Raw genomic sequence first — 27,428 nt, 5'->3', positions numbered from 1 at the left:
GTGGTATGACGCCACTGTCAGCCGCCATATTGAACTTTCCAACGGTCTTTGGTAGTTAATACCATATTCAAGAAATTTGGTACGCAGGTTCCCAACGCTAACTGAATCTTACTTACATACATATATATGTCCATAGCCTGCAGCTCGGTCGCCGTGGGGTCCCCCATCCCCACGCCTCCCACGTAGCTGGCTGCCTGCCTATATAAGGCCGTCCGTTGCTCCGGTCTCTTCATTCCCTTCCTTGCTTCGCCACGGTTTTCACGTCTCCCTGCTGATAACTGCAGCCTTTTTATTTAATCCACGGCTTCTCCACTGTTTTATTGTTAGTTTATTATGATTATAGTTATTGTGTAGGTATTTTACACTTAGTTTACATTGTTCAGGTACCCATTTCCTTTATCGTTCCAACCATACCCCCATTAACATGTCTATCGAGGTGATCACCATCGATCAAAGAACTGTCACTTACCGAGTGGTTTCCATGCCCGGAAATGGCGACTGCCTTTTCCATTCGCTGCGTTACATATTGCACGGCCATATCAGGCTCACTCTTGATATCCGGAGGAACACTGTGTCTTATGTATTGAATGACTGGGACAGGTTCAAGGTGTGGACTGATGACGGTACAGGAGATAATTATACTACACAGGAGCACTGTAAGAGTGAAATGCTTAAGCCCTTCACCTATGGTTCTGCATGTGAGTTGATGGCTGCCGCTGAATTGTTCGGTTGTCGCTTTCAAGTGTACCGAAATGGCCAAATATTTTACACCTTTGGACAACTGCCAATGCCTCTTAAACATCTTAGATTCACAGGTGACGATTTGAGTAGTGGACACTTGATGTTTAAACTCTCAAAAGCTGGATGCAAAGTTATCGATGAAACCCATTTCAACTCAAATGCCTCCAATTTCCAGTAAGGCTCTGCTTCGCAATGACAATTAATAAGTCTCAGGGACAGACCCTACAAAAGGTTGGCATTGATTTGAGGCAAGATTGCTTTTCACATGGCCAACTATACGTTGCATGCTCAAGAGTAAGCTCAGCGCACAGCTTGGTCATATTACAACCAGAGGGCCGAACTGACAATGTGGTATACAAAGAGATCCTTAACAAATAATTATTGGCATATTATCCCTCCATTTAAAAAGGTTTACTTTTCTTCGTAATAAAAATTTTAAAGCAGTACTTCGCCGCTGCGAAGCGTGGGTATTTTGCTAGTACTGTAATAAAATACCTAAGAAGTTTTCCCGCTCAAAAAAATGTGAATCAGTAACTACCAATGATATCTGGGCCTTAATAGGCTTATTGATATTTCAAGGACTTGTAGTGAAACCTGAGCAACGATAGTACTGGTCCAAAAACAAAATTTTGGCAACACCGTTTTTTGGAGAAATTATGTCCGAGTGTAGGTTTTCACTAATTGTGAAATAGCTGCACTTTACCAACAAAGACGACATTAAATGAGAATACCCATCCAGCACCCAAAGTGAAGAAAATTTGGGAGATATACCAGGCTATTTTAGCAAAATTTCAGAGGGTTTACATTCCAGACCATGATGTCAGCATTGATGAAAGTTTTATAGCTCATAAGGGCAGACTGTTGTGGATATAGTACATCGCGTCAAAAAGAGAAAGTTTTGGCATGGTTTTACCAGCTTTGTGAACCTAAAATGGGATACATCTGAAATTTGCTTCTGTACACAGAAAAAGGGACAATGTTTGATCCAAAATACAATCAGTAAGGCATTGCTTCGTTATCTGTGCTGACTTTGAAAGATGCCCTGCTGAATCAAGGCTACTGATGTAGCAGCATCCTCTCTATGCCATGCAAAACAATGTTACATTTTTTTTTTTTTTTTTCAAAAAAGGAAAACAAAGATCATTTACTGCTATAAAACTTGTGGCTTACATTAGGTTTTGTAAACCTGATGCCTTAAGACAAATGCCAATCCCCTTTAATAAAATCCCTGGGTGCGTCCAGGTGTCCGTGTGTGTGTGTCTTCTGGTGAAGTGCGCATGCGCGGGGCATGGTGCGATGCGCGATATTACTGTCAGAGAAAGTTACAGGCGTTTTACGGAAATACAAACCAGTATTACTGCGAGAGGAAATTAAAGGTACACAATACAGTGACGCATATTACAGCCAAATACAAGCCAGTATTACTGTCAGAGGAAATTAAAGGCATATTACCGATGCGCATGCCTGTATTACCGCCAGAGAAAATTAAAGGTATATTACGGATGTACAAGCCAGCGGACATACAAGACAGTATTACTTTCACAGTACACGGCGGCAGCCCACAAAGAACGGTCAGCTCAGCAAGTAATCATCAACAAAAGAAAGGCTGAAAGAAAGAAAAATACAACCAACAAAAAGAATGAGGTCAAAGTCCCTTGCCATTTAATATAGACTGTTTCTACTAATGTTTATGCACTACTGTTCTAGCGCCCGTTATTGTAACGAGCTTAATGACTAGTTTTATTAATAATAAATTAATATCTAAGCTGTTTTAAACAAACACAATTTGTCCATATAGAGAAATTGAAAAAATGGAAAGGGGATATTATACAGTATAACTAAATTACATTACTGGAAAAATAAAGCCTACAAACTTGTATATATCCCCATTTAATTTTTTCATCCTTTGGTATGTGTAAACTTGTTTCATTTTGTAATGAAAATTAGAACAATATGCTTAATCCTGCCTTGAATACATGACCTACAATGAAACTCTGTAGAACAATAAAGTAGTTCCATAATATTCTCATTATGGTCAACTAATGTGAAACTGGAATGAAAATACACTGGAATGAAAATACAGTGCTGTTCCGTTAAAGTGGAATGTTTACTTATTTCTTTCTTCATTAAGCACATGCGGAGTGTCTCATTTTTGCACAGGAGTGCAGACTGTCTAGATTTCGTATTTTTAAATAATCAGGACAGAAGTCAGGGTGTAGGGAGTAATGAACCACTACAGCTACGTGACTATAATATATATTTCACAGTGTTTTGGCAGGGAACAAATTCAAACACTTAAAATGAAACCTAATATGCAGCACCGGCAAATTAATGGAAAGAACTGCTAAGGAGCAGATTGAGCATCACATGACAAGAACAAAAGTTTTAGTGAACAGTTACATGGGACAAGATGGGGAAGGTGGAGTTTCACTAATATTCTTGAATTCCATTGGTAAGCAACAAAAGTAAATGATCAGGGAGGAGCATACAACACAATGTATGTTAATTTTTAGAATACCTGTCAGAAGGTAAAAGCAACATCTTAAGTATAAATAAAAGTTATCCAACGTAAAAAAAATTAATTTGAATGTTCAATGGGAGGTCTGAAACATGACATTACACTCAATTAGACAGACATAGTATCTATATCCAGGCATTGTGAAAAAATCATAAAGAAGGCATGGAAAGTGCAAATCAGCCCTGCAATGATAATAAGCCCTTAAGAGAATATTGACTAGGCTGATTGAAAGTGGAGGTTATGACCTATGAGGAAAGACTGAAGGAGTGTATGAGATCATATGAGTGATGTTCCCTTTTTAATTGCGAAAGGAATTAGTACAGTGTAGTCTTCAAAAAATGGAGACAGAAGGAAAACCATTAAGGATAGATTATGTCTTTAATGTCTCACAAAGAACAACAGACACATGGAATAAGAGGACAGGTAGATGCTAGAGCGCAGGACTTTTGGGGCCTTCCAAACTTAACTAAAAGTTATTTTGGAGAATTCAAGTGGAGATGACTGACAAGATTTTTTTGGTCTGAATGGACTATTCCCATCAAAACTGTTTTAGCGTTTGTTATCTATATCTGTAAAAAAACAAAAAAAAAACTTTGTGAGGACTGTTACTTACCCAGTGAATAAACAGAATAATGCTTTTTGTTATCTGAATTACAGCATTACTGATATATCATAACAGGACATTTTAATAGCAGTATATATTGACAGCTGAATTGTTTGGTTGGAAGAATTCCATCATTTCACCTGACGTGTGATACCTCGTTTGTTGTAGGTTACAGTTTGATGGAGGATTTGATTCAGCATATTTCATGAATAGCTTTTTCCAGAATAGAATTCTGTGGTAAAAAAATATTACATTCTGTATTTCTGGGGCATATGTGGGCTAGATGTCGGTGATTTAAAATACTATTAGATATACTGTATGACTATAAATAACATATGCACTAAGAAGACAACCCAACGTAAGTTAAAAGCAGAATGTTATTTGGTTTAGAGACAATAACAGAAGCTTTTCCTGTCACTTTAAAAAAAAAAAAAAGTTATTTTATAATAAATATTGAATTATTTCTCAGTAGCATTGTGTTACTAGACATATTTTAATAATGTACTGAAAAACACATGTTCAGGGTTTTGAAAATGGAAGAGATGGCATTTTCAGCATTGGCAAATATTAAAATGTGGGATCACTGGAAATGTATAGATAGGATTAACTGTACCACTGTCGCTATAATTAATTGCATGTTTTAACATGTTTTTCTCTATCTGCTCCAGTGACACCTCGGTCAGGCTGCGACAGTAAGAACCTCGCGCAGTGGAGGTGTTTAATCAGTCTGCAAACTAAATTCATATTTCAACTGAAGAAAAAAATAATCTGCGAAATAAAAAATGTATAACCCAGTACATTTACAAAAGACAGCTTTGATGGAAATTGTTAATTGTTAATTATTTTCTAGAACATACTGTGCAGTAATTGGATAGCCTAAGAAATCACGTGGTCGCCTTGCAAATGTTTCTTTCGTTACTCTCTTACATCATTAGCCTGAGGGGCGGACTATTGTTCTGTAGAGGAGGGCCAGTGACGTATGGTACTGTGGCTCTGCAAGCGGATATTATTGTAGTATCCACTTGCTGAGCTACAACACCATACATCATCACAGTTGTAGACCCGCAGTTGCAGACCCGGAAGTAACGTCACTGCAGTTTCATGATTGACTTCATAAAATTACTTTTGGAAGGGTTCGGTCGGACTTGGCAAAGCCAAGAAAGTAACGTCGGGTCAAGAACCCATTCAAAAATTAAGCGAAAAATATGAGAAGTACATCAAACAAAATAATACACATCATTGTGAAGTTCGGAGGTTTTCTGCCATCACGTCATGTCATACATCAAACTAAACAATACAGATCATTTCTGTGAAATACACTATTAACATTTATGTTATGTTTGGGTCTGTGGGAACCATTTAACATGTCGACAAAATTAAAATCATTAAGATTTGTGTTAATTGAAAATAGTTTTTCATTTACATTTCATGAAACAAAATATACAATTACAATGTTCACACCACATTAGAGTTTACTAAAATGTTAATAATAAAAGTGATAATTTTTTTTTTTTTTTTTAAATGTATGATTGTGTGCAATATTGTTCTAAACCAATTTAGAATGAACATTTAAGCCAATCTAATATTTTTAAACACACATGTGAAGAAAACGGCAATACATATTCTACACTGAATTATGCTATATACAGTTAGGTCGATAAATATTTGGACAGAGACAACTTTTTTCTAATTTTGGTTCTGTACATTACCACAATGAATTTTAAATGAAACAACTCAGATGCAGCTGAAGTGCAGACTTTCAGCTTTAATTCAGTGGGGTGAACAAAACGATGGCATAAAAATGTGAGGCAACTAAAGTCAGGTGACTGACTTGGCCATTCAACAATTTTCCACTTCTTTGCTTTAATAAACTCCTGGGTTGCTTTGGCTGTATGTTTTGGGTCATTGTCCATCTGTATCATGAAACGCCGCCCAATCAATTTGGCTGCATTTAGCTGGATTTGAGCAGACAGTACGTCTCTGAACACCTCAGAATTCATTTGGCTGCTTCTGTCCTGTGTCACATCATCAATAAACACTAGTGTCCCAGTGCCACTGGCAGCCATGCACGCCCAAGCCATCACACTGCCTACACCGTGTTTTACAGATGATGTGGTATGCTTTGGTTAATGAGCTGTTCCACGCCTTCTCCATACATTTTTCTTGCCATCATTCTGGTAGAGGTTGATCTTGGTTTCATCTGTCCAAAGAATGTTTTTCCAGAACTGTGCTGGCTTTTTTGGATGTTCTTTAGCAAAGTCCAATCTAGCCTTTCTATTCTTGAGGCTTATGAGTGGCTTGCACCTTGCAGTGTACCCTCTGTATTTACTGTCATCCAGTCTTCTCTTTATGGTAGACTTGGATATCGATACGCCTACCCCCTGGAGAGTGTTGTTCACTTGGTTGGCTGTTGTGAAGGGGTTTCTCTTCACCATGGAAATGATTCTGCGATCATCCACCACTGTTGTCTTCCATGGACGTCCAGGGGCCTCATGTATAAACGGTAACTCATACCTTGGAGTACGCAATGTAAGAGCCAATTTTAGAAAGTTAAAGTTTTGAGTTAAACTCATTAATGTTTATGTTCTATTCAAATAAAGCAATTTCTTCTATAGTCATAGACAATGGTATAGTCTTTTTCCCCCTATAAGTTAGTAAGAGATAGAATCTTCTTGCTATAACTGAGAAACAGTGAGATAATAAACTCAGTTGAGTTTAGAACAGGTCCCAGTAAAAAGGGACTTGATAAACCCATTTTAAGTTTAGAAATGGGATAAGCATACAGTTTTCTGACTGTTTTGAAATGGTTCAGAAATAAGAAATTAATAACGATTTAAGTTGTAACAAGATTAAGCTCAGAACTACATTTTTCTTATTATAATTTTTTTCCTTTTTTTTTTGCTATTTTAATTTTTCTTCCTTTATTTTTCTGTGAACTGTTTTACTTTAAAATTTAACTAAACTTAAAAACGAAGATATTTTGTCTGTGGAATCATTTCTGCGCGTCAGACCTTTGCTGAATCCCATTTTTTGAGTTTGAGCTGTAGAATTTTAGAAACTTTGGGAAAACGCAGCTACATTTTTGTCAGAAAACTGTATGCTTATCCCATTTCTAAACTTAAAATGGGTTTATCAAGTCCCTCTTTACTGGGACCTGTTCTAAACTCAACTGAGTTTATTATCTCACTGTTTCTCAGTTATAGCAAGAAGATTCTCTCTCTTACTAACTTATAAGGGGGAAAAGACTATACCATTGTCTATGACTATAGAAGAAATTATGTTCTATTCAAATAAAGCAAACATTAATATGAGTTTAACTCAAAGCTCTAACTTTCTAAAATTGGCTTACATTTCCGGCCCCTAATTTGGCTATGCAGGAGCGGAGACAATTACTATACTTTACTTCAATATGAGCCAGTTAACTATTGTTTTCAAATTACTAACATTAACACTGCAAACAAACACTTTAAAAATTTCATATTTCAAACATTGGCTGTTTCTTGAAGCAGGCACAGTTTGTTCACGGGTCTGTCCAGTGTGCTGGTTTTGGTCTGCACACAAACTCTTCTGACTGCACCTTTGGCATCTGGCATTGTCTTGATGACTCGACCCATTACTCAGGAATCGCTCAAAGTCAAAGACACGAAAGACTTCTCCACAATTAAAGCGCGCTTTAGAAATTAAATGTGACTCTTTAGCCTAGAAAAGCGCTGCAGCGGTATCATCACCCTCATCGACAGTCACACTTGAACGCACAGAACTTGATAGTATTCTACAAATGTTACATGAACTTAAAGCTAAAGTAGAAAAGCAAGAACAACCCACAACTAGTGCACAAACTGGCACTCAAGGCTCCAGAAATGATATACTAGATGTATTAGTACGAAATCAAGCCGAATATCAGAAGAACCAAGCCGAATGTCAGAAGAATCAAGCTGAGTTTCAGAAAACAATTACTGAAATGGCTAAATCGTTAACCCAACAAAACAGAGCTACTACTCCACCTCCAGCACCAGCACCAGCGCCACGAGGTGAAGTACCACATAGACAGGTTCCTTTATTTTCAGGTGACCCACTTGACTATGCAGATTTCATCAGAGCCTTTGATCATGCTGTGGGTGCTGTATTAGCAAACTCACAAGATAAATTAGATTACTTGATCCAGTACACCAGAGGTTCGCCTCAAGAAATGATTAAAGGCTGCGCACGAATGTCACCAGATGAAGGCTACTCAGAAGCTAGAAAATTGCTTGAAAGATATTATGGCAATGAGCTATTCGTAGCAGATGCATACCTCAATAAAGCATTGAAATGGCCTCAAATAAAGCAAAATGATGGGGAAGCTCTAAGAGATTACGCTAACTTCCTCTCAATCTGCATGAACACTACGAATGATTCAGGGAACGGTGGGGAATTTAATAACAGTAATAATGTGCGTGTTGTGTGTAAGAAATTTCCATCCTCTCTAAATAACGAATGGATGAGGTATGCATATAAGCTTACAAGAGACAGTAAAAAGAGACCTGGCATACCTGAACTAATTAATTTTTTGCGTGACGAAGCTGAAATGCTTCTAGACCCTTTGTTTTCACAAGGTGACACTTGTACAGAGAAAAAAGAAAAGACTGAGAAAGCTAAGTATCCTCAGAAATACGGACAGAGATCGGGAAGTATTTTTTCCACAAGTATTTCCGATGTTGATGAAAAGGAGGCAAGAGAAACTTTGGTCGAAAAGACTGTTAATGATAACTGTGCATTTAAAAATCCTTGTGTATTCTGCGATAGATAGATAGATAGATAGATAGATAGATAGATAGATAGATAGATAGATAGATAGATAGATAGATAGATAGATAGATAGATAGATAGATAGATAGATAGATAGATAGATAGATAGATAGATAGATAGATAGATAGATAGATAGATAGATAGATAGATAGATAGATAGATAGATAGATAGATAGATAGATAGATAGATAGATAGATAGATAGATAGATAGATAGATAGATAGATAGATAGATAGATAGATAGATAGATAGATAGATAGATAGATAGATAGATAGATAGATAGATAGATAGATAGATAGATAGATAGATAGATAGATAGATAGATAGATAGATAGATAGATAGATAGATAGATAGATAGATAGATAGATAGATAGATAGATAGATAGATAGATAGATAGATAGATAGATAGATAGATAGATAGATAGATAGATAGATAGATAGATAGATAGAGATAGAGATACTTTATTAATCCCAATGGGAAATTCACACCCAATGCGGAATGTAGTAAAATCAAAGATTTGCCGCACAGAGAAAGAATTGACATTTTAAAATCTAAAGGTTTATGTTTTCGCTGTCTCAAACAGGGGCACCTTGGTAAGAATTGTAAAGAAAGAATGAAATGTCAGACATGTTCTTTTCAGCACCCAGACATCCTGCATATCAAAAAAGACTCCGGGGCAACAACTAAATCTACAGCTAGTGTGGCGACATCTACTGACAAGGAAACAGAGACTGGAACTTGTGCCTTTACTGGGGCCGGAGAAGAATGTGCACTGCAAGTAGTTCCTGTAAAGGTTAAATCTAAGAAAGGCGAAAGGTATGTAGAAACATATGCCTTTATAGACCAAGGCAGTACAGTAACAATTTCCACAGAAAGGCTCCAGAGACAATTAAACCTTCAAGGGAGGAGAACTCAAGTATTTCTCAAAACTATGAATAACTATGATGAGGATTCAAAAGTACTAACTCAAAGTTCTGTCTTATCAGATTTACAAGTCTGTGGTCTCAATGATGATAAATATTTTGATTTGCCAAAGGTCTTTACACAGGTCTCCATTCCAGTGGACAGAGAAAATATTCCAATACATGAAGATATTGATAAGTGGGCATATCTTAAAGAGGTACGTCTAACTCATATTGACTCTGAAGTTGATCTTTTAATAGGAATCAACTACCCAGAAATCTTCAAGGAGTCACAAACCATATATAGCCAAGGAGGTGGACCCTATGCTATGAAGACTGCACTTGGATGGGTAGTTGGTGGACCATACGAAAAGATAGATGACCTCACAAAACAAAGTGGTAAGATGCACAAACATTCAATCAATAATGTGTCAATAACAGAGATTGAGGATATGTTGCTGCAACAGTATAACACAGATTTTCCAGAACGCAGCTGTGAAGAAAAGGAGGAGATGTCACAGGAGGACATCAAGTTCATGCGCACAGCCTCAGAATCTGCGAGTCTGGTAGGTGGCCATTACTCTTTAAATTTACCTTTGAAGGATGAAACACTGAAAATGCCAAACAAACGCTGTATTGCTGAACAGCGTGCTATTGGACTCAAAAGAAAAATGAACAAAAATTCAGGTTTCCACGGAGACTATAAAGCCTTCATGAAAGACATTATAGACAAGGGTTACGCTGTTAAGGTACCCAAAGAAAGCCTAAATTGCAACGAAGGCAGAGTGTGGTACATCCCACATCATGGTGTGTATCATCCAAAGAAAAATAAAATTCGAGTGGTCTTTGACTGCACTGCCACCTACCAGGGAATCTCACTTAATGAGCAACTATTAAAAGGCCCTGACCTAACTAACACACTCATTGGCGTCCTTACAAGATTCAGAAAGGAGCCAGTAGCACTAATGGCAGACATTAAGTCAATGTTCTATCAAGTTAAAGTACCAGATAAAGACACTGATCTTTTACGTTTTTTTATGGTGGCCTGAAAGTAACCTAAGTAAAGACCTTGTAGAATACAGTACATCTTTTTGGTGCTACTTCTTCACCCAGTTGTGCTTCTTATGCTTTGCGTAGAACAGCAGAAGATGCCAGGGATACATTTCCTGCGGAAGCTGTTAACACCATTCTCAATAACTTCTATGTGGATGACTGCTTAAGGTCAGTGACAACAGAGGAACAGGCTATAAAGCTGGCAAAGGACCTCCAAGCTCTATGCCTAAAAGGGGGATTTCACTTGACTAAGTGGGTGAGTAACAACAGAGAAGTTTTATTGTCTATTCCTGAAGAAGACAGAGCTCATGAACAAAAGGATTTAGACTTGAACCACAGTCTCCTTCCCATAGAGCGTGCCCTAGGTGTCCAGTGGTGCACAGAAATGGACAGTTTCAAGTTTCAGATTAAGTTACAAAGCAAGCCTGCTACAAGGTGTGTTATTCTGTCTGTTGTTAGCTCAGTTTATGATCCACTTGGTTTTTTAGCACCTGCCTTACTGCCAGCTAAGCTTATTCTAAGAGACTTATGCAAAGATACATTTGGGTGGGATGAAGAAGTAGAAGTCAAACACATTCAGAAATGGAAAAAGTGGATGGAGAATTTGCAGTCACTTACAGACTATAAAGTGAACAGATGCTTCAAACCTACTGGGTTTAGAACCATAATGACAGCACAAATGCACCATTTTGCAGATGCTAGTGAAGATGGATATGGCACTGTCACTTACCTTGTCTTAACCAACGAAGAGGGCAAAAAGCATTGTTCATTCCTGATGAGCAAGTCAAGAGTTGCACCATTGAAACAGGTCACGATCCCAAGATTGGAGCTTACAGCAGCCGTTGTGGCAATTAAAATGGACAAAATGCTTAAAGGTGAGCTTCATATGCCCTTAGAAGAATCTATATTTTGGACTGACAGCACCACGGTGCTAAAATACATTTCAAATGAAAGCACTCGGTTCAAGACCTTTGTTGCCAACAGAATCTCCGTGATCAGAGATCATTCACAGCCTTCACAATGGAAGTATGTCACATCTGCTCTTAACCCGGCTGATCAAGCATCCAGAGGGCTAAGCATAGAAAACTCTCTCAAAAGCACCACATGGTCACAAAGTCCAAGTTTTTTATTGAAGCCTGAAAAGGAGTGGCCAAAAAGACCAGATCAACTGAATGATTCACTCATTGAAGATGATCCAGAAGTTAAAATCATACGCTCAGACAATGGAACAAATTTTGTAGGAGCAGAAAGAGAGTTACGAGAAGCTATTAAAAAGTTGGAACACAAAAAAATCAGTGACGCTATGACGCAAGAACAAATCAAATGGATTTTCAATCCACCATCAGCTTCTCATCAGGGTGGAGTGTGGGAAAGACAAATAAGGAGCATAAGAAAGATCTTAAATTCAACACTAAACCAACAAACACTCGATGATGAAAACCTTCCTACAATGATGTGTAGAGTGGAATCAATATTCAATAACAGACCCCTTACAAAGACATCAGATGACCCAAATGATTTGGAACCACTCACACCCAATCACTTGTTGTTATTGAAGACAAAACCTAAATTACCACCCGAACTCATTTCAGAAAATGAACCATGCCCAAGAAGACGCTGGAAACAAATTCAATACATGGCTGATTTGTTTTGGAAAAGAGTATTTGCCAATACTTCAAGAACGTCAAAAATGGCTAGCACCAAAAAGAAACTTTGAACCAGGGGATTTTGTTTTAATTGTAGATAAAGCTACACCTCGCAATTCCTGAGTAATGGGTCGAGTCATCAAGACAATGCCAGATGCCAAAGGTGCAGTCAGAAGAGTTTGTGTGCAGACCATAACCAGCACACTGGACAGACCCGTGAACAAACTGTGCCTGCTTCAAGAAACAGCCAATGTTTGAAATATGAAAATTTTAAAGTGTTTGTTTGCAGTGTTAATGTTAGTAATTTGAAAACAATAGTTAACTGGCTCATACTGAAGTATAGTGATTGTCTCCGCTCCTGCATAGCCAATTAGGGGCCGGAAATGTAAGAGCCAATTTTAGAAAGTTAAAGTTTTGAGTTAAACTCATATTAATATTTGCTTTATTTGAATAGAACATAATTTCTTCTATAGTCATAGACAATGGTATAGTCTTTTTCCCCCTATAAGTTAGTAAGAGATAGAATCTTCTTGCTATAACTGAGAAACAGTGAGATAATAAACTCAGTTGAGTTTAGAATAGGTCCCAGTAAACAGGGACTTGATAAACCCATTTTAAGTTTAGAAATGGGATAAGCATACAGTTTTCTGACCGTTTTGAAATAGTTCAGAAATTATAAGAAATTAATAACGATTTAAGTTGTAACAAGATTAAGCTGAGAACTACATTTTTCTTATTATAATTTTTTTCCTTTTTTTTTGCTATTTTAATTTTTCTTCCTTTATTTTTGTGTGAACTGTTTTACTTTAAAACTTTTAAAAACGAAGATATTTTGTCTGTGGAATCATTTCTGTGCATCAGGCCTTTGCTGAATCCCATTTTTTGAGTTTGAGCTGTAGAATTTTAGAAACTTTGGGAAAACGCAGCTACACGCAATTTCTCCGCTCAGTTTTGCAGACTGGCGGCACCCAGCGTCAAAGCAGTGCTACTGTTCCTGTGTGGTCACCCTTTCTTTCTTAGCTCCACATTCCTGATGCGGCTTTATAAATACACTGAAACTAACTGCATATTGTTTATTAGTGTGATGCATCCGATTGTAATTAACCTGCAGCAATATAATGGTCCAGGAAATAGCCATAGTATTCCAAATACCATAACTGCTTTAGCGTTGTAACTCTCACTGCATCTTCTTCTTCTTTCAGCTGCTCCCGTTAGGTGTTGCCACAGCAGATCATCTTTTTCCATATTACTCTCACTGCACCACTCGGAGTATTTATATCACTGTATCTGAGTGGGGAATCAGAGCAGCAGCTAATCGGAAAGAGAATTATCGGTACACAGCATGAAGCAGACGCTGCCTGAGCCAAGGCAAAACGCTTCAGAGACTTCCCTGTACGGACTTCGCGGTTTAGAAAAGGTTTCATCCCAAGAACTATAAACGCACTCAATAAGTCCATCAAGTGCTCCTTGTAGAACTGTTTAGTTATAAGTACAATCACCTCACTGTAAACTTGCACTACAGTTATAATATTGCACAACCTGTGCCACTTTGTGAAGCACGTATTTACATATGATGACGATATCATTTTTAAGATGAAATGCAGCAAAATATGTTGATTATATTATACAGATAAAACTTTAACTTCATTTAAATAACCTTTATTGTTAATAATTAAACATGTGAGGACACGGTGCCGCAGCGCTAGCTAGTTCAGGGATTGTTCCTGCATTGCGTTGTATTCTTGCTGGTGCTGACGCGACACTGGAAGGATAGACAGATATAATAATTAAACATGTACTACGAAGATATTTCAATGTTTCTTAAAAGTTTTGAAGAATCGGCGTTTTAAGCTTACAGATGGCTTCACATCTATATAGCCGATTGTGTGGTGATTGGGTTTTTGGAGAAAGAAAAGTAAGGACAGGAATTGGAGGTTAGTACGTTTGAAAGAGACAGTACTTCTGTAATAAATTTCATCATCGAAGGTCGCGCATGGCGCCGCAAGCCTCTTGCGTGAGGCATGAACAAGCACTGCGCCACTGTGTTCCCATGTTTAATACATGCTTTAATTCCTGTCATCATGAAAAAGATATCATGTATATTTCTCAGTATTTTAATTATTCAGAGAGCTGTAATATCACGAATGTAATGGATTATGTGTCCTGTAGGAGAAAGAGAAAGCCCGTTTAAGAAGCAGGTAGTGATTCACACATGTAGAGCACATAGAATATCAAATACAGAACAAAGCATTTAATGTGCCACTTTAGTTACAATGGGATTTGAGAAACTAGTAAATTAAACGATTTTAAGATGAAGTTTATGATGTTCTACTTTAATGGCAAAATAAACTACGTGATTAAAGTGGAAATTTCGAGATTAAAGTTGACATTTCATTCTTTTTTCCCCCCACTGTGTGCCTATTTTTTTTGTCTGTACCCTAATAAGCTTTCATATGACACTCAGACAGTGGGCTACGACTTTGATATGTGATTTTTTTTTTATTTCGGGCACTGTGCGACTTTGTGAACTTGAGCCTTCGAGTTTCTCCGACACTATCACTCGATCAACTTCCTTTTGTTGATTACACCACTGTTTAAACCAACAAATAGTACGTTTTTCCTTTGCTTCCACTTGGTATTCGCTGAAATTCTTATATTTTCTCCCGTGCTTTTCCCATTGTCTTTTCACAGAAGGCTATTTATATTGATTTGCATATTGAAAGAGGCGTAATTCTGGGAGGAGTTGGGGCGGGACAGAAGGCGCGTGCACGTGTGTTACTTTTCACGCTGATCGGGATTTATGTAGTGGAAGAACGTGAAAGTTTGCGTAGTACAGATTCCTGCATCTGGATTTTTCTGTGTGTACGCCATGTTATAGTGTGAGTTCTACGCAAGGCGTTATACATGAGGCCCCAGGTCTTTTTGCATTGCTGAGTTCACCAGTGCTTGCTTTCTTTCTCAGGATGTACCAAACTGCAGATTCTGCCACTCGTAATATAGCAACAGTTTCTCAGATGGGTTTTTTCTGTTTTCACAGCTTAAGGATGGCTTCTTTCACCTGCATGGAGAGCTCCTTTGACCACATGTTGTCTGTTCACAGCAAAATCTTCCACCTGCAAGCACCACACCTCAAATCAACTCCAGGCCTTTTATCTGCTTAATTGATAATAAAATAACGACAGACTTGCCCACACCTGCCCATGAAATAGCCTTTGAGTCAATTGTCCAATTACTTTTAAGCCCCTGAAATGAAGGGATTGTGTTAAAAAAATGCTTTAGTTGCCTCACATTTTTATGCAATTGTTTTGTTCACCCCACTGAATTAAAGTTGAAAGTCTGCACTTCAACTGCATCTGAGTTGTTTCATTTAAAATTCATTGTGGTAATGTACAGAACCAAAATTAGAAAAAAGTTGTCTCGGTCCAAATATTTATGGACCTAACTGTGGTATAACTGTATGTGATAACTTTTACACAAACTGGGGCAGTAGCTCCTCAAGAGGAAGGTAACAATGCTTAGCACTATAAGGAAAAATAAGCCAGAGCTCCCATCTCAACTGCTGGCCACACAGAATAGGCCAGTGAAAACAAAGTTTGTCTAAATAAATGACACATCCTTAGTGCACAATGTGATCTGGAGGGATACACTACACAGGGATAGGAGATTCAATGGTTAGAAATGATAATGGACTATAATGCTACAAAAAGAGGAGTGGAGAATTTAGACAAAACATTAAGCTGGATGCTAGCCACAGGCAATTTTTTCAACATATCAAACATCTCAGAAAAAAACACTTTTGTCAACTGGACAACCTTGAACCGAGACTGGAACAGGGAGGAGGCTCCTTCTTGAGGAGCAGGATAAACCATTGGTGACACCTCACATTCTACTGGGACAACATGTGCCAAAGACCCCAGCATGTACAGCCATTGTGTAGATTCAACAGTCTAATCCACAGAGGAAAACAATGACAGCACCTGTAATATGTAGGCCTATGCATAGTGAATGTGTCTATGTGTCTCACCAGCCTGCTGAACTGTATTGTATAGAAAATGTAAATATTCAGTTCTGCTTGATAAACAAATAGAATGTGATCTGAGGGTACAGAGTAAACAGGTTATTTACATCCATCCATCCATTTTCCAACCCGCTGAATCCGAACACAGGGTCACGGGGGTCTGCTGGAGCCAATCCCAGCCAACACAGGGCACAAGGCAGGGAACCAATCCTGGGCAGGGTGCCAACCCACCGCAGGACACACACAAACACACCCACACACCAAGCACACACTAGGGCCAATTTAGAATCGCCAATCCACCTAACCTGCATGTCTTTGGACTGTGGGAGGAAACCGGAGCGCCCGGAGGAAACCCACGCAGACACGGGGAGAACATGCAAACTCCACGCAGGGAGGACCCGGGAAGCGAACCCAGGTCCCCAGATCTCCCAACTGCGAGGCAGCAGCGCTACCCACTGCGCCACCGTGCCGCCCGTTATTTACATTGCTTGTTAAAATAAAGTGACCATCTGATTATAAAAAAAAAAAAAAAAAAAAAAAAGTCCCCCAATAGTTCATACGTAGCAAAAATGTAATCATAAGTTGAGGTTCACCACAATTATCTTTCATGCTTCTCAAAGACAAATTAAAATATGATGTTTGTACACTACTGCATTTGTGAAGGACTGAAGTGTGGAGCTATCCAAAAACTAACATTGAGTTTATTTCAGTAATGTGTGTAGTGACTTATTAAATATGTATGTGTACTTTTCTACTTTTATTTTTCTATCATTCTTTAATTTAATATTATTTATTGTATCAGTATGCTGCTGCTGAAGAATGTGAATTTCCCATCGGGATTAATAAAGTATCTATCTATCTATCTATCTATCTAAACCACAGTATTACATTAAAATATACTGCTCAAAAAATTTAAAGGAACACTTTTTAATCAAAGTATAGTATCAAGTCAATGAAGCATCTGGGATATTGATCTGGTCAGTTAAGTAGCAGAGGGGGTTGTTAATCAGTGTCAGCTGCTTTGGTGTTAATGAAATTAACAACAGTTGTACTAGAAGCGCAAAAATGAGACGAACCCCAAAGCAGGAATGGTTTAACAGGTGGAGGCCACTGACATTTTTCCCTCCTCATCTTTTCTGACTGTTTTTTCACTAGTTTTGCATTTGGCTACGGTCAGTGTCGCTACTTACTGGTAGCATGATGCGATACCTGCAGCCTACAGAGGTTGCACAGGCAGTCCAACTTCTCCAGGATACTGCCAGAAGGTTTGCTGTGTCTCCCAGCACAGTCTCAAGGGCATGGAGGAGATTCCAGGAGACAGACAGTTACTCTAGCAAAGCTGGACAGGGCCGTATAAAGTCCTTAACCCATCAGCAGCAGCACCAGTATCTGCTCCTTTGGGCAAGGAGGAACAGGATGAGCACTGCCAGAGCCCTACAAAATGACCTCTAGCAGGCACAACGCTGGTGCGAATGTCTCTGACCAAACAATCAGAAAGACTTCAGGAGGGTGGCCTGAGGGCCCAACGTCCCCTAGTGGGCCCTGTGCTCAATGTCCAGCACCGTGGAGCTCGATTGGCATTTGCCATAGGATACCAGAATTGGCAGGTCCACCACTGGTGCCCTGTGCTTTTCACAGATGAGAGTTGGTTCACCCTGAGCACATGTGACAGATATGAAAGGGTCTGGAGAAGCCGTGGAGAACGTTACCTGTAACATTGTTCAGCATGATATTAGGTATCAGAATGAAATCCTTGGACCCATTGTCAGACCCTATGCAGCTTATGTCATGTCCAGGGCAACCCTCAAGCCTTAATAATTAAGTTATCTTAATTGTATAATAATATAATCTTATATCACAGCTCCAGCTGATTCAAAACTCAACTGCAAGAGTTCTGACACAAACTGGCAACAGCGAGCACATCACAGCCATCCTGCTGCACCTTCACGGCTCCCTGTGTCTTATAGGATTGAATATAAAATTCTTTTTTTAACCTGTACTATAAGTTCCTCGGATTCTGGCCATCTTGTTGTGCCCCACACTAACCTGCACTCTGTGGGTGACAGCAGGGCCTTCACCTGTATAGTCCCCATACTTTGGAATAACCTCCCAAAAATTAATGAGATCAGCGGACTTTTTTTTTTTTTTTGTCATTTCGGAAGACATTAAACAGACTTGACATTGTGCCCATTCTTTCTGTTTAGCCGTTTTCATTTTTAATCGCTTAATTGTTGAACTGGTACTTGACCCGACGTTACTTTCCGGGCTTTGCCGAGACCAGCTGAAACCTTCCAAAAGTAATTTGACAAAGTCAGTCTTGAAACTGCAGTGATGTCACTTCCGTGTCTACAACTGCAGTGAAGTGTGGTGCTATGGCTCTGCAAGTGAGAAGGGCATTGCTGCAGACCAGAGACATTATGGGTGGATCTAGAGGCGGGATAACCTTCAATCAAATTCGACTTCAGCAAATCACTTTGTGCTAATTCAGAACTTCAATGAATGAGACTGTTGTTACTGTATGACAATCAAAAACTCACCTGTCCAATTATCAACGTTAGAAGTGGTCTATCAAGTGTAACTTAAACCAATCGTTTCACAGTTCGTAATCCCTACCTCTTTGAGGTTCTGCCTTATGGAGTTTCCTCTTAAATAACCTGCCATTGTACCAAGCGACGAAACTCCATTAAATGAAAAAAGAAGAAGCAACGAAACTAATTGCTCATTATTTTAGACAAAGGAAGTAAGTGTGTTTCAAAATGAAAACGTTTGAAATTTGCATTTACACCGTTTTCTTCGTATTTTTTAATAACTTTGTTTTGCATGGTTATGTTTGTACTGTGAACTTTTACGTTTGTACAGTGGAACCTCTAGATACGAGTTTAATTCGTTCCAGAACTGAGCTTGTATAGCGAATTTCTCGTATCTAGAACAAACTTCCCCATTGAAAATAATGGAAATCCAGTTAATCCGTTCTGCACCCCAAATATATTAACATAAAAATCAATTTTCCTAATAAATAACACTGATAAATTATATATACTGTAGTCTACCTTTAATAAATAACACTGGTAAATAATATAACTGATTATTAAAAGAATCAAAACAGGTGTCCAAAGTGCAGTAGAGCATTCAATAAATCTTTAAATAAATAATCCTTAAAACAGTTGTGAAGTGGAGGTTTAAAATACACAAGAATAACAATCCTTTAACACGAGGTTAAAACGTCAACAAGAAGCAGTCTTTAAAAACAGATGACAATCCCCGGTGCTTCTTCTCTGTTAGCGTCTCACCTATTTCTCCCATGCGGGCTCTAAAACAGGCGAGACACTCTTAATGCAGCTGACCTTCTCTACACCGTCCTGCTTCAGCTGTTTGGCTCGCCTGTTCAGCTACACGCGAGCCTGCGCGAGCCTGCACTTGCTTGCCTGCCTGCCTGCCTGCCTGCCTTTTCTCTCTCTCTCTCTCTCTCTCTCTTTTACTTTTTCTCCCCCTTAACCTGCTCGCGCTTCTCTATATATGCGGGGAGGACATGGCAGCTGCAGCCCATCAGCCACAGGAACAATCATGGATGTGGGCAGTTTCCCACCTGTGCACTTAAGTGAGAAACGCAGACACAGCAGATCGCGGCTCGCAACTGCTACCACGCCCCCTTGCTAAGCCGCGAGCTATACCCACAGCCTGGCTCGTGGCTCGTTACGCGAACCAATGCTCGTATTTAGAGCTGAATTTTTCGCTCATACTTTCCTCGTATTTTGAATTTCTCGTATACAGAGGTGCTCGTATCTCGAGGTTCCACTGTATTAATTATTTTCGCTGTAGTAATTAATGCATAATCAGTGCTTGAAGTGGGCCGGCACTAAGTGGTACCGGCAACTCTTCAAATTCCACAAGGCAAGTTTCAAGAGAACTCCTTGACTGTGTATGGAAGACAAAAAAAAAAAAAAAAACTTTTACAAACATCTTGGAAATGCTTGATTAGTTATTCTGTCGTGAACCAAGCTTTTGACAAAATTCAGATTGACTACAGTGGTGCACGATAATACCTTTTTCTCTTTTCAGTTTAGTTCCTTATGTTGGAGTTCTTGGAGCAATGTTTCTAAATTGTAATACCAAATAAATAATCTGCCATGTTTTGTTAATGTCAATTTTAACAAAACTTCATGGTAGTTTTGCGCAGATGATGCATGCCATTTCTAAACTGACTTTCATTCTAAAAGACTTTCATGCAATAGGCAGTGCACCACTAAATTGTATGTGGCACAGATTAAGTGTCGTGATGTACACAAAGTCTTTTCAATTTAATTACAAGTGACATTTATATTTTTCCTTTCAGCCAATTTGCTACAAGCATATATTGTGAAAACAATGTTAATGAAAAATAAGGTAAAATGCAAACAACCATTTGTTAAACTTGTAATTCACTTGTAGTATCTGACTTTCACATGCATTTTTTTTTTCTTTCCTAGGACATCCCTACTGGTTCAGTAGACTGTTTAATATACAGGTTGATGGAATTTGAATATTAACTAACTTTAAGCTTTATGTAACCTTACACTTGTGTTTAGATTATATACGATTTCAGTACTTTTTCTCTTACCCTCTGTCAGTATGCACTTTATCTGACCATGAGGAACCGTTTGATTTTACTGTCAGTCTTTTAAAGATGCTGATATTTTTTTTCTTCATATGTGGCATACTTTTAACTATATATACTTTTTATCCTAGGATAACACAAGGGGGCTCCGCCCCCTGCTCGCTTCGCTCGCCTACGCCTGGCGTTGGGTATCGTGAAATACATTAGTCGAGCTCTTTCGTTTTGGAGCCGTGCCCGCTTTGCCCGCGGCATTTCAGACGCGCGTTGTAGGCGCCTGCGTTCATTGATCTTATCCAGGTGGGCTCGTGTTTGTATCGTTGGAGCTGTATTGTGTTTGAATTTGGTGTAAAGCGTTCAGCGGTTTGTACAATCCCAAGCAGCACATTATTCCTAACTTCACTCCGCAGTAGTGCCACTCACAATATGGCGGTGACGCCTGCGCCTTCACTCCGCAGTAGTGCCACTCACAATATGGCGGTGACGCCTGTGCCTTCACTCCGCAGTAGTGCCACTCACAATATGGCGGTGACGCCTGCGCCTTCCGTACTATGTCAGGTTTCACTATGCTGTGCGCCTTCTGTACTATCACTGTGGACCTGTGGGGCCGCCGTAGCCTCTTCCGTTTGAATCTGGGCTGCAGCGCAGTATCCTCTTTTTTTGTACGGCTGTGTCGTTAGTCGTTAGCTATGGGCACGTTGTTGCTTCATTTCTCATTCACGTCAGTTGAGCTCTTTCGTTTTTGGGCCGTGACTCCTTCGTTCGCGGTGGATACAACTTTGCTTGCGGTTTATGAGACGCGCGCTGTACACACCTGCGCAGCATGTCTCATGGTCCCATCGCCGTGTACCTGCGTCCATGCCATCCGGTTTACCATTCTCGGTTAGTAATATGGATGGCAGCCATTAGAAAGTGGTGCTGCTTGCTTCTTCTGGGAAAACTGCTCATATGGGTGGTAAACATTTAGTATTTCCTTTTGTATGTAAACAGTTTTACGCATAATTTTACGTGGCCAGCTCATATGGTCTGGTTTAGTAGGTCCCAAATGACAGGTGCCTTTTCAGAATACCTTACAGTTGTTGGTACTTGTACCGAGTGTGCCATCACGGACTGCTGGTGCAGGTACCTGTTTTTGGAGCTGCTCCTTTTGGGATGCTTGTACAATCTAAAGTGACACCTCAAATCCAACTTAGGGTAATCAGTCAGTTTAAATAAACTTGGAATTTTAAATACTCTAGTGTTTAAATGAGGTCAAATAGTGTAACTTTAAATACACCAGTGTGTGTTTTTGCATGTACAGGTAAACTTTTACTGGCGCTCTTTTTTTCTGTCAAATGAATAACATCGATATTTTAATGTCTAAAAGTCAGGACCAAGATGAACATGGCAGCAGTGAACTCCTTGAGGAATATACAGATACAACCACACTAATGTATTAATGTAAAACTTAGTCTACCACCGTAGTTTCATACTCAGTTTGACTTGTGCAAAAGCCTTAAAATTGGACATGGAATGAAGGATTGTCATAAGCTTTGTTAAGGACCAGTTTTCACCTGTGGAGTATTTAGATTGTAGATATTTTTATTCTAATCCTAAAATAACCAAAGCTTTTCTCTGACTTGCATATTACTTTAGGTAGTGTTAGAGTGGTGCATTTATAATACTCTGAAATAATGTTTGTATTTAAAAACTATTGAGTTAACCACGAATGAGAGTTTTTGTAGTGAACCACAGAGTAATTCTCACAGTTTGAACTGTATTCCAATGTGTCCACTTTTTTGAGGAATCAGAAGTGTTCAGACCAAAACCAGATAGCTTGCACACGACAAATACTACATATGACAATTTGATTTATTATTGTTATTGTTATTATTATTGTTATTGTGTCCACAGTGTGGGAGAGCATGCCATCTCTGTGACTGTAGTAAGGCAGCTGACTCGAGAACAAGTGGCTCGGGTTTTTGTGGCTGCAGAGATCAGCAGGGCCTCCAGGAGGGCTCAACATAAAAAACTGCTGGAGTTCATCATAAAGGACCACTTGCTGTTAACTTAGTTCAGATAACAAGTAAAACTTTGTTATGGTAATCTAGATAGATAGATTCTAGTAGCAGAGAGCTATGATAACTTTATAGCACCAAACTCTTGTATTTTCTTGTCCAACCGGCTGTTGCATCTCAAAAGGTGTCTTCTAAATGGTTTAAAAATTATGAAGATCCTAAAGGTCAACGGGTAATGAACTATATACAGAAGATGATGAGGAGCTAATAGATAGCTTCTACAGCTACCTGGATGAAGTGCTCTCAAGAGCTGTAGGCACTTTTGAAAAGATCTACAGAGTTCACATCATTCTGGATGTGTTGATGCCAGAGGTTCATTTGGCTGCAGTAAATCTGTAATGAGTACAGAAACTGTATGAATAACATCGTCTCTCTTTTTTTGTATTTGTGATTGGCTCTTATTAAAGCTCTAGGAACAGTTGAGAGGATTTCTCTACCAGAAGCAGATTTGTTCATTGATGGACCAGTAGACAGTGAGTGGTATGTCATGTGGTGTTGAGGGGTGGAGACAGTCCTTTCTTCTTCTTTTCAGCACCATTATTCTGTTAAACAGAATACAATTTTACTTGTAATTAATTTTGACAAGAATATAAAACTAAATATATATAAAATGTAAATATATGTTTAAACTGAAATTTAAAATACACATTAATACACTTTTAGTATTGGTGAAAGTTTATTTGTTTTTTTTTATATAAAGTGAGAAGAGTTTGACATTCTGTACTTGTATTGCAACAGTTGGAAGCACAAGGACAGCATCACTAAGGCATTTAAACTTGGGATTCCATCTCAACCACTCCTCTAATAAACACGTCACTTGCTTTACTTGTCTTTTGCTTTTATTTCTGAGTGTTAAACTGACTTTGCATAATAAAGTTGTGCATATTTAATTTAACTATTTACGTAAATAATAAAGAACACTTTGTCATTGTTAAAGATTGTCAGTGCGTACGCCATATTGCGAGTGGCAAAAGTGCCATTTAAACTAATACAGGTAGATGTCCAAATCATGTCCAATCAACTGAATTTACCACAGGTGGACTCCATCTCAACATCTCCATTTTTTTTATTTTTAATAAATTTGCAAAAACCTCAAGTAAACTTTTTTCACGTTGTCATTATGGGGTGTTGTGTGTAGAATTCTGAGGAAAAAAATGAATTTAATCCATTTTGGAATAAGGCTGTAACATAACAAAATGTGGAAAAAGTGATGCGCTGTGAATACTTTCCGGATGCACTGTACGTCAACTCGATTCAATAACACATTTTAAAACTACCCTCAAAACTTATCTTTTTAAACTGGCATACCAATTGTGAATTTTGCACTTTGACTGCCAGTTATCTTTGTTTGTCTTTTTTTTTTTTAACAGTGAAATGATACACTCAGTGACAAAAATAAAGAATTTTATTGCATACAAATTGGCTTAATAATTTCTGAAAACATTTCACTCATTCCTCTCTCACACACACACACACACAATGTGGTTACTTAAATATATACTGGATAGGATCTAAAATTCATGAAACAGAAGTGTCTTACATAGCTTTTTCCGTGTGTTGCCACTCTGTAATTTGAGAGTATTCAGTCTGGCAATATGGTGCAGCCTTAGTTTGTGGAAGACAAACACAACTAAAGACATGAGCATAAAATGATGGTTGTCAATTTCAAACTGTTTCCTCAATGTGCTCCTTGAGAAAAAACACATCATCTGAACCAATCTCAGCCCGAACAAACTGATTGATCAAAGATACACTGACAGCTTGCCCTAATGTCGACTGTCGGATAACACGCTCAGCTACTTTGACCATCTTGACTGTACCCTCAGAAGGAATCATCAAACCTCCTTTGTTTTTTAATGTGAGCGAGTGGTAGCTTTGATCATATGATGCCAGTACAGCATCTGTTACCAAACTAGCATGGCACACATCACAGGACAGCTTTCTCAAAATCCCATCTAAGGGCTACCTCCCACTGCTTCCTGAGGTGGATTTCTTTGGGAAACTTTCAAAGTTTGAGAAATGTTAATAGCTAACAACAATCTACATAGTTAGTGACTAAACACGATTAGCCAAAACGTTGCTTGGAGGCTCACTTGAGCACATAAATGCATAGCTTTTCTAGCTTAGCCTGGCGTAGCTAAAGTTAAGATTATAAAATGGGATTTTCTAATGGCCAAATATAACCAAAACAATTGTTCAACATTACCTATGAAATGTAATCCCTGCGATCTGGTTTGGAGCGTACAGCGGTTTGTACAATCCCAAGCAGCACATGCGTGAGGCATCTTTATCCATTACTTCATTCCACAGCAGTGCCACTCGCAATATGGCGGCAATGTTGATGTACGATGCTGCTGGTCATGAGGCGTCTAGTAATTCTATGTCTATGTGCTGCAATATCTACTTGCTGCAAGTGGATATTATTGGGGAGGGGGCCATTGGGGACCCTTGGCGGTGCTGGACCCCGAGAGTAAAATGTAACAGTACAGTACCATACACTTGAGGAAGAATGTGAATTTCCCATTGGGATTAATAAAGTATCTATCTATCTATCTATCTATCTATCTAAACCCCTGCCGCTTCTCCAAGACCGTGTTGTACGCTGCAAAATTTGAAGGCAATTACTTTTTATGCGGTCTTTAAACAATCGCCTGAAAAAAAGTACAAAAACATTTTACAGGGGGGTAAAGTTGTTGCAAAATTGTCCTAACAAAAAAAAACGCTTTACAGTAAAAATTACAACGTAATTAACTACCATAAAGAAACATGCAACACTTGGAATTGATAATAATTCAAACATTACGTTTTGTGGTGTAATGCTGTTAAGAAGAATGAATTGTGATACATAACGGCAACAGCACTTGCGTATTAGTGGGCCCTGACTATTGCAATGAGCGTCCTGTGTGATTAGCGGGCCTATAATGGTCCCCAGCCCAGCGTGATAATGGAGTGTTTGAAAGTACCGTCCCAGTGGCCCAGAAAACGTCAACAGTACACTTAATGCTCTAATCCCCTCTCCGTGAGTAAATTCATCCCTCATGTGAAGTGCTCTAGGGTTCCCTTGGTACTGCATCGAGGCCGCTTTCCAAAGGGTCTGGTAGTTTTGCTCCGCACCAGAGCTTGTTTGGCGTGTTCACATCTGCCTAAACAAACCGGACTTTAGGAGAAATCGCACCAGAGTTCGGAAACAAATGCATCAAACGAAATAGATGTGAAAACGCCTTTAGAGCCTAAGCCAGGGTCATCAAACAAAATCCGGGAACAAACAGTAGATTGGAAGCTACTATATAACAGATCGCTCATTCACCTATAAGGTCAATTTAGTGTTATCAACTAACCCACACCAACACAAGAAAAACTTGCAAACTCTTAAAAAGGCAGTGGCGAGGCAGTAATGTCTACAGCGGGGAGACAGCAGTGACATTTACTGCTTCGACAAACCTGGAATTAACCATCTTTTTATTGACGCCGTTTCCTACAACGTTTATGGTCAACGGGTCGGGAATAAGGCAGGAATCAGCCTCAGAAGGTGAGCCAGTTTAGTAAGGCACACCTTTAGGAACATGCCCACATTCACTTATATTGGGCCAAACAGGAATCAACCAAATTGTTAAAAATGCCAACGTATCCATACGTTTTCTTACCTGTTTAGGCTGGTCAAGGCACGAATGAACCAAGACCTGTCTGCTAAAACGGTAGATTCAAATACAGTCACACTGTGCCAGTTAGTCGTCAACTAACCTATCATGCACGTCCACATCCATTTATTTGCTAAAACGAGTAGAAAATATTTTTTACTATTTACATCAAGAAGGTCGTACTCAATCAAACACAAATGTTTAGTTTACTTTAATCTCTAAAATGTAAATAAACGGGCATTGCAGTGTAAACCAGGACTTCAAGGTTCTGTCATATATCCAGGAAACAACAGTGTGACTTTCGGATCAAATCAAGATTGAAATGTTTTTCCAATTTACCTTTTTTTTCTCGGCTGGTAGAAGATGATACCACAGCTCTGCTAATGCCATTCCACACCCGCTTTCTCCAAACACAGCTTAAACTGGATAATGAAGAAACTGCATGAATAAACGTGTAGGCAGCCATTATGTTACCGAACTACGGTAACTCGAAGCGGTCAAACTTGTTACAACGCAAGGTTACTTTACCCTAGACGAAAAGCGTAGCTGCAAAAACAAACACGTGTCGTTCAGGTCTGTGGACTTTAAGTTCATTCCCCTGCAACTGAACGTTTTCGTCCCTAGCAGTTTCTCCTTCCTTTAAGTGTACGTCTAACTTAATTAAGCAAGGCTGTGTGTATTAGATGGGTAGGAATTCATGCTTTTTCCTTTCAAGTACTTTTTTCTTTTTAATGTTACGGATATTTGTGCAATTGTTTTAAGTTCATAAGTGGTTATCATTGAAATAATTGTCCTTTAGCATTCCGTGTTGTTTGCACTGATTAGTGATGTGTCGTTCGCGAACGAGCCGGCTCTAAGAGCTGATGC

The 27,428-nt window shown here is 38.8% G+C and overlaps 1 protein-coding gene across 1 annotated transcript in view; it reads right to left on the bottom strand.

Moving 5' to 3' along the window:
- The window catches only part of mrps35 (mitochondrial ribosomal protein S35), a 180,743-nt gene extending 153,667 nt beyond the window's left edge, over positions 1-27,076 (bottom strand). Inside the window, exon 1 of the mRNA XM_028808207.2 lies at positions 26,901-27,076. Within this exon, the coding sequence (XP_028664040.1) occupies positions 26,901-27,027 (127 nt within the window). The 5' untranslated portion in view covers positions 27,028-27,076. The remainder of the gene's footprint in view (positions 1-26,900) is intronic.
- Between the last annotated feature and the right edge of the window lie 352 nt (positions 27,077-27,428).

Source organism: Erpetoichthys calabaricus, chromosome 1 (genome assembly GCF_900747795.2).
Source record: "Erpetoichthys calabaricus chromosome 1, fErpCal1.3, whole genome shotgun sequence".
Classification (NCBI taxonomy): Eukaryota; Metazoa; Chordata; class Cladistia; order Polypteriformes; family Polypteridae; genus Erpetoichthys; species Erpetoichthys calabaricus.
Note: the sequence above shows the minus strand (reverse complement) of the source record. Positions and strands in the feature narration are given on the sequence as shown.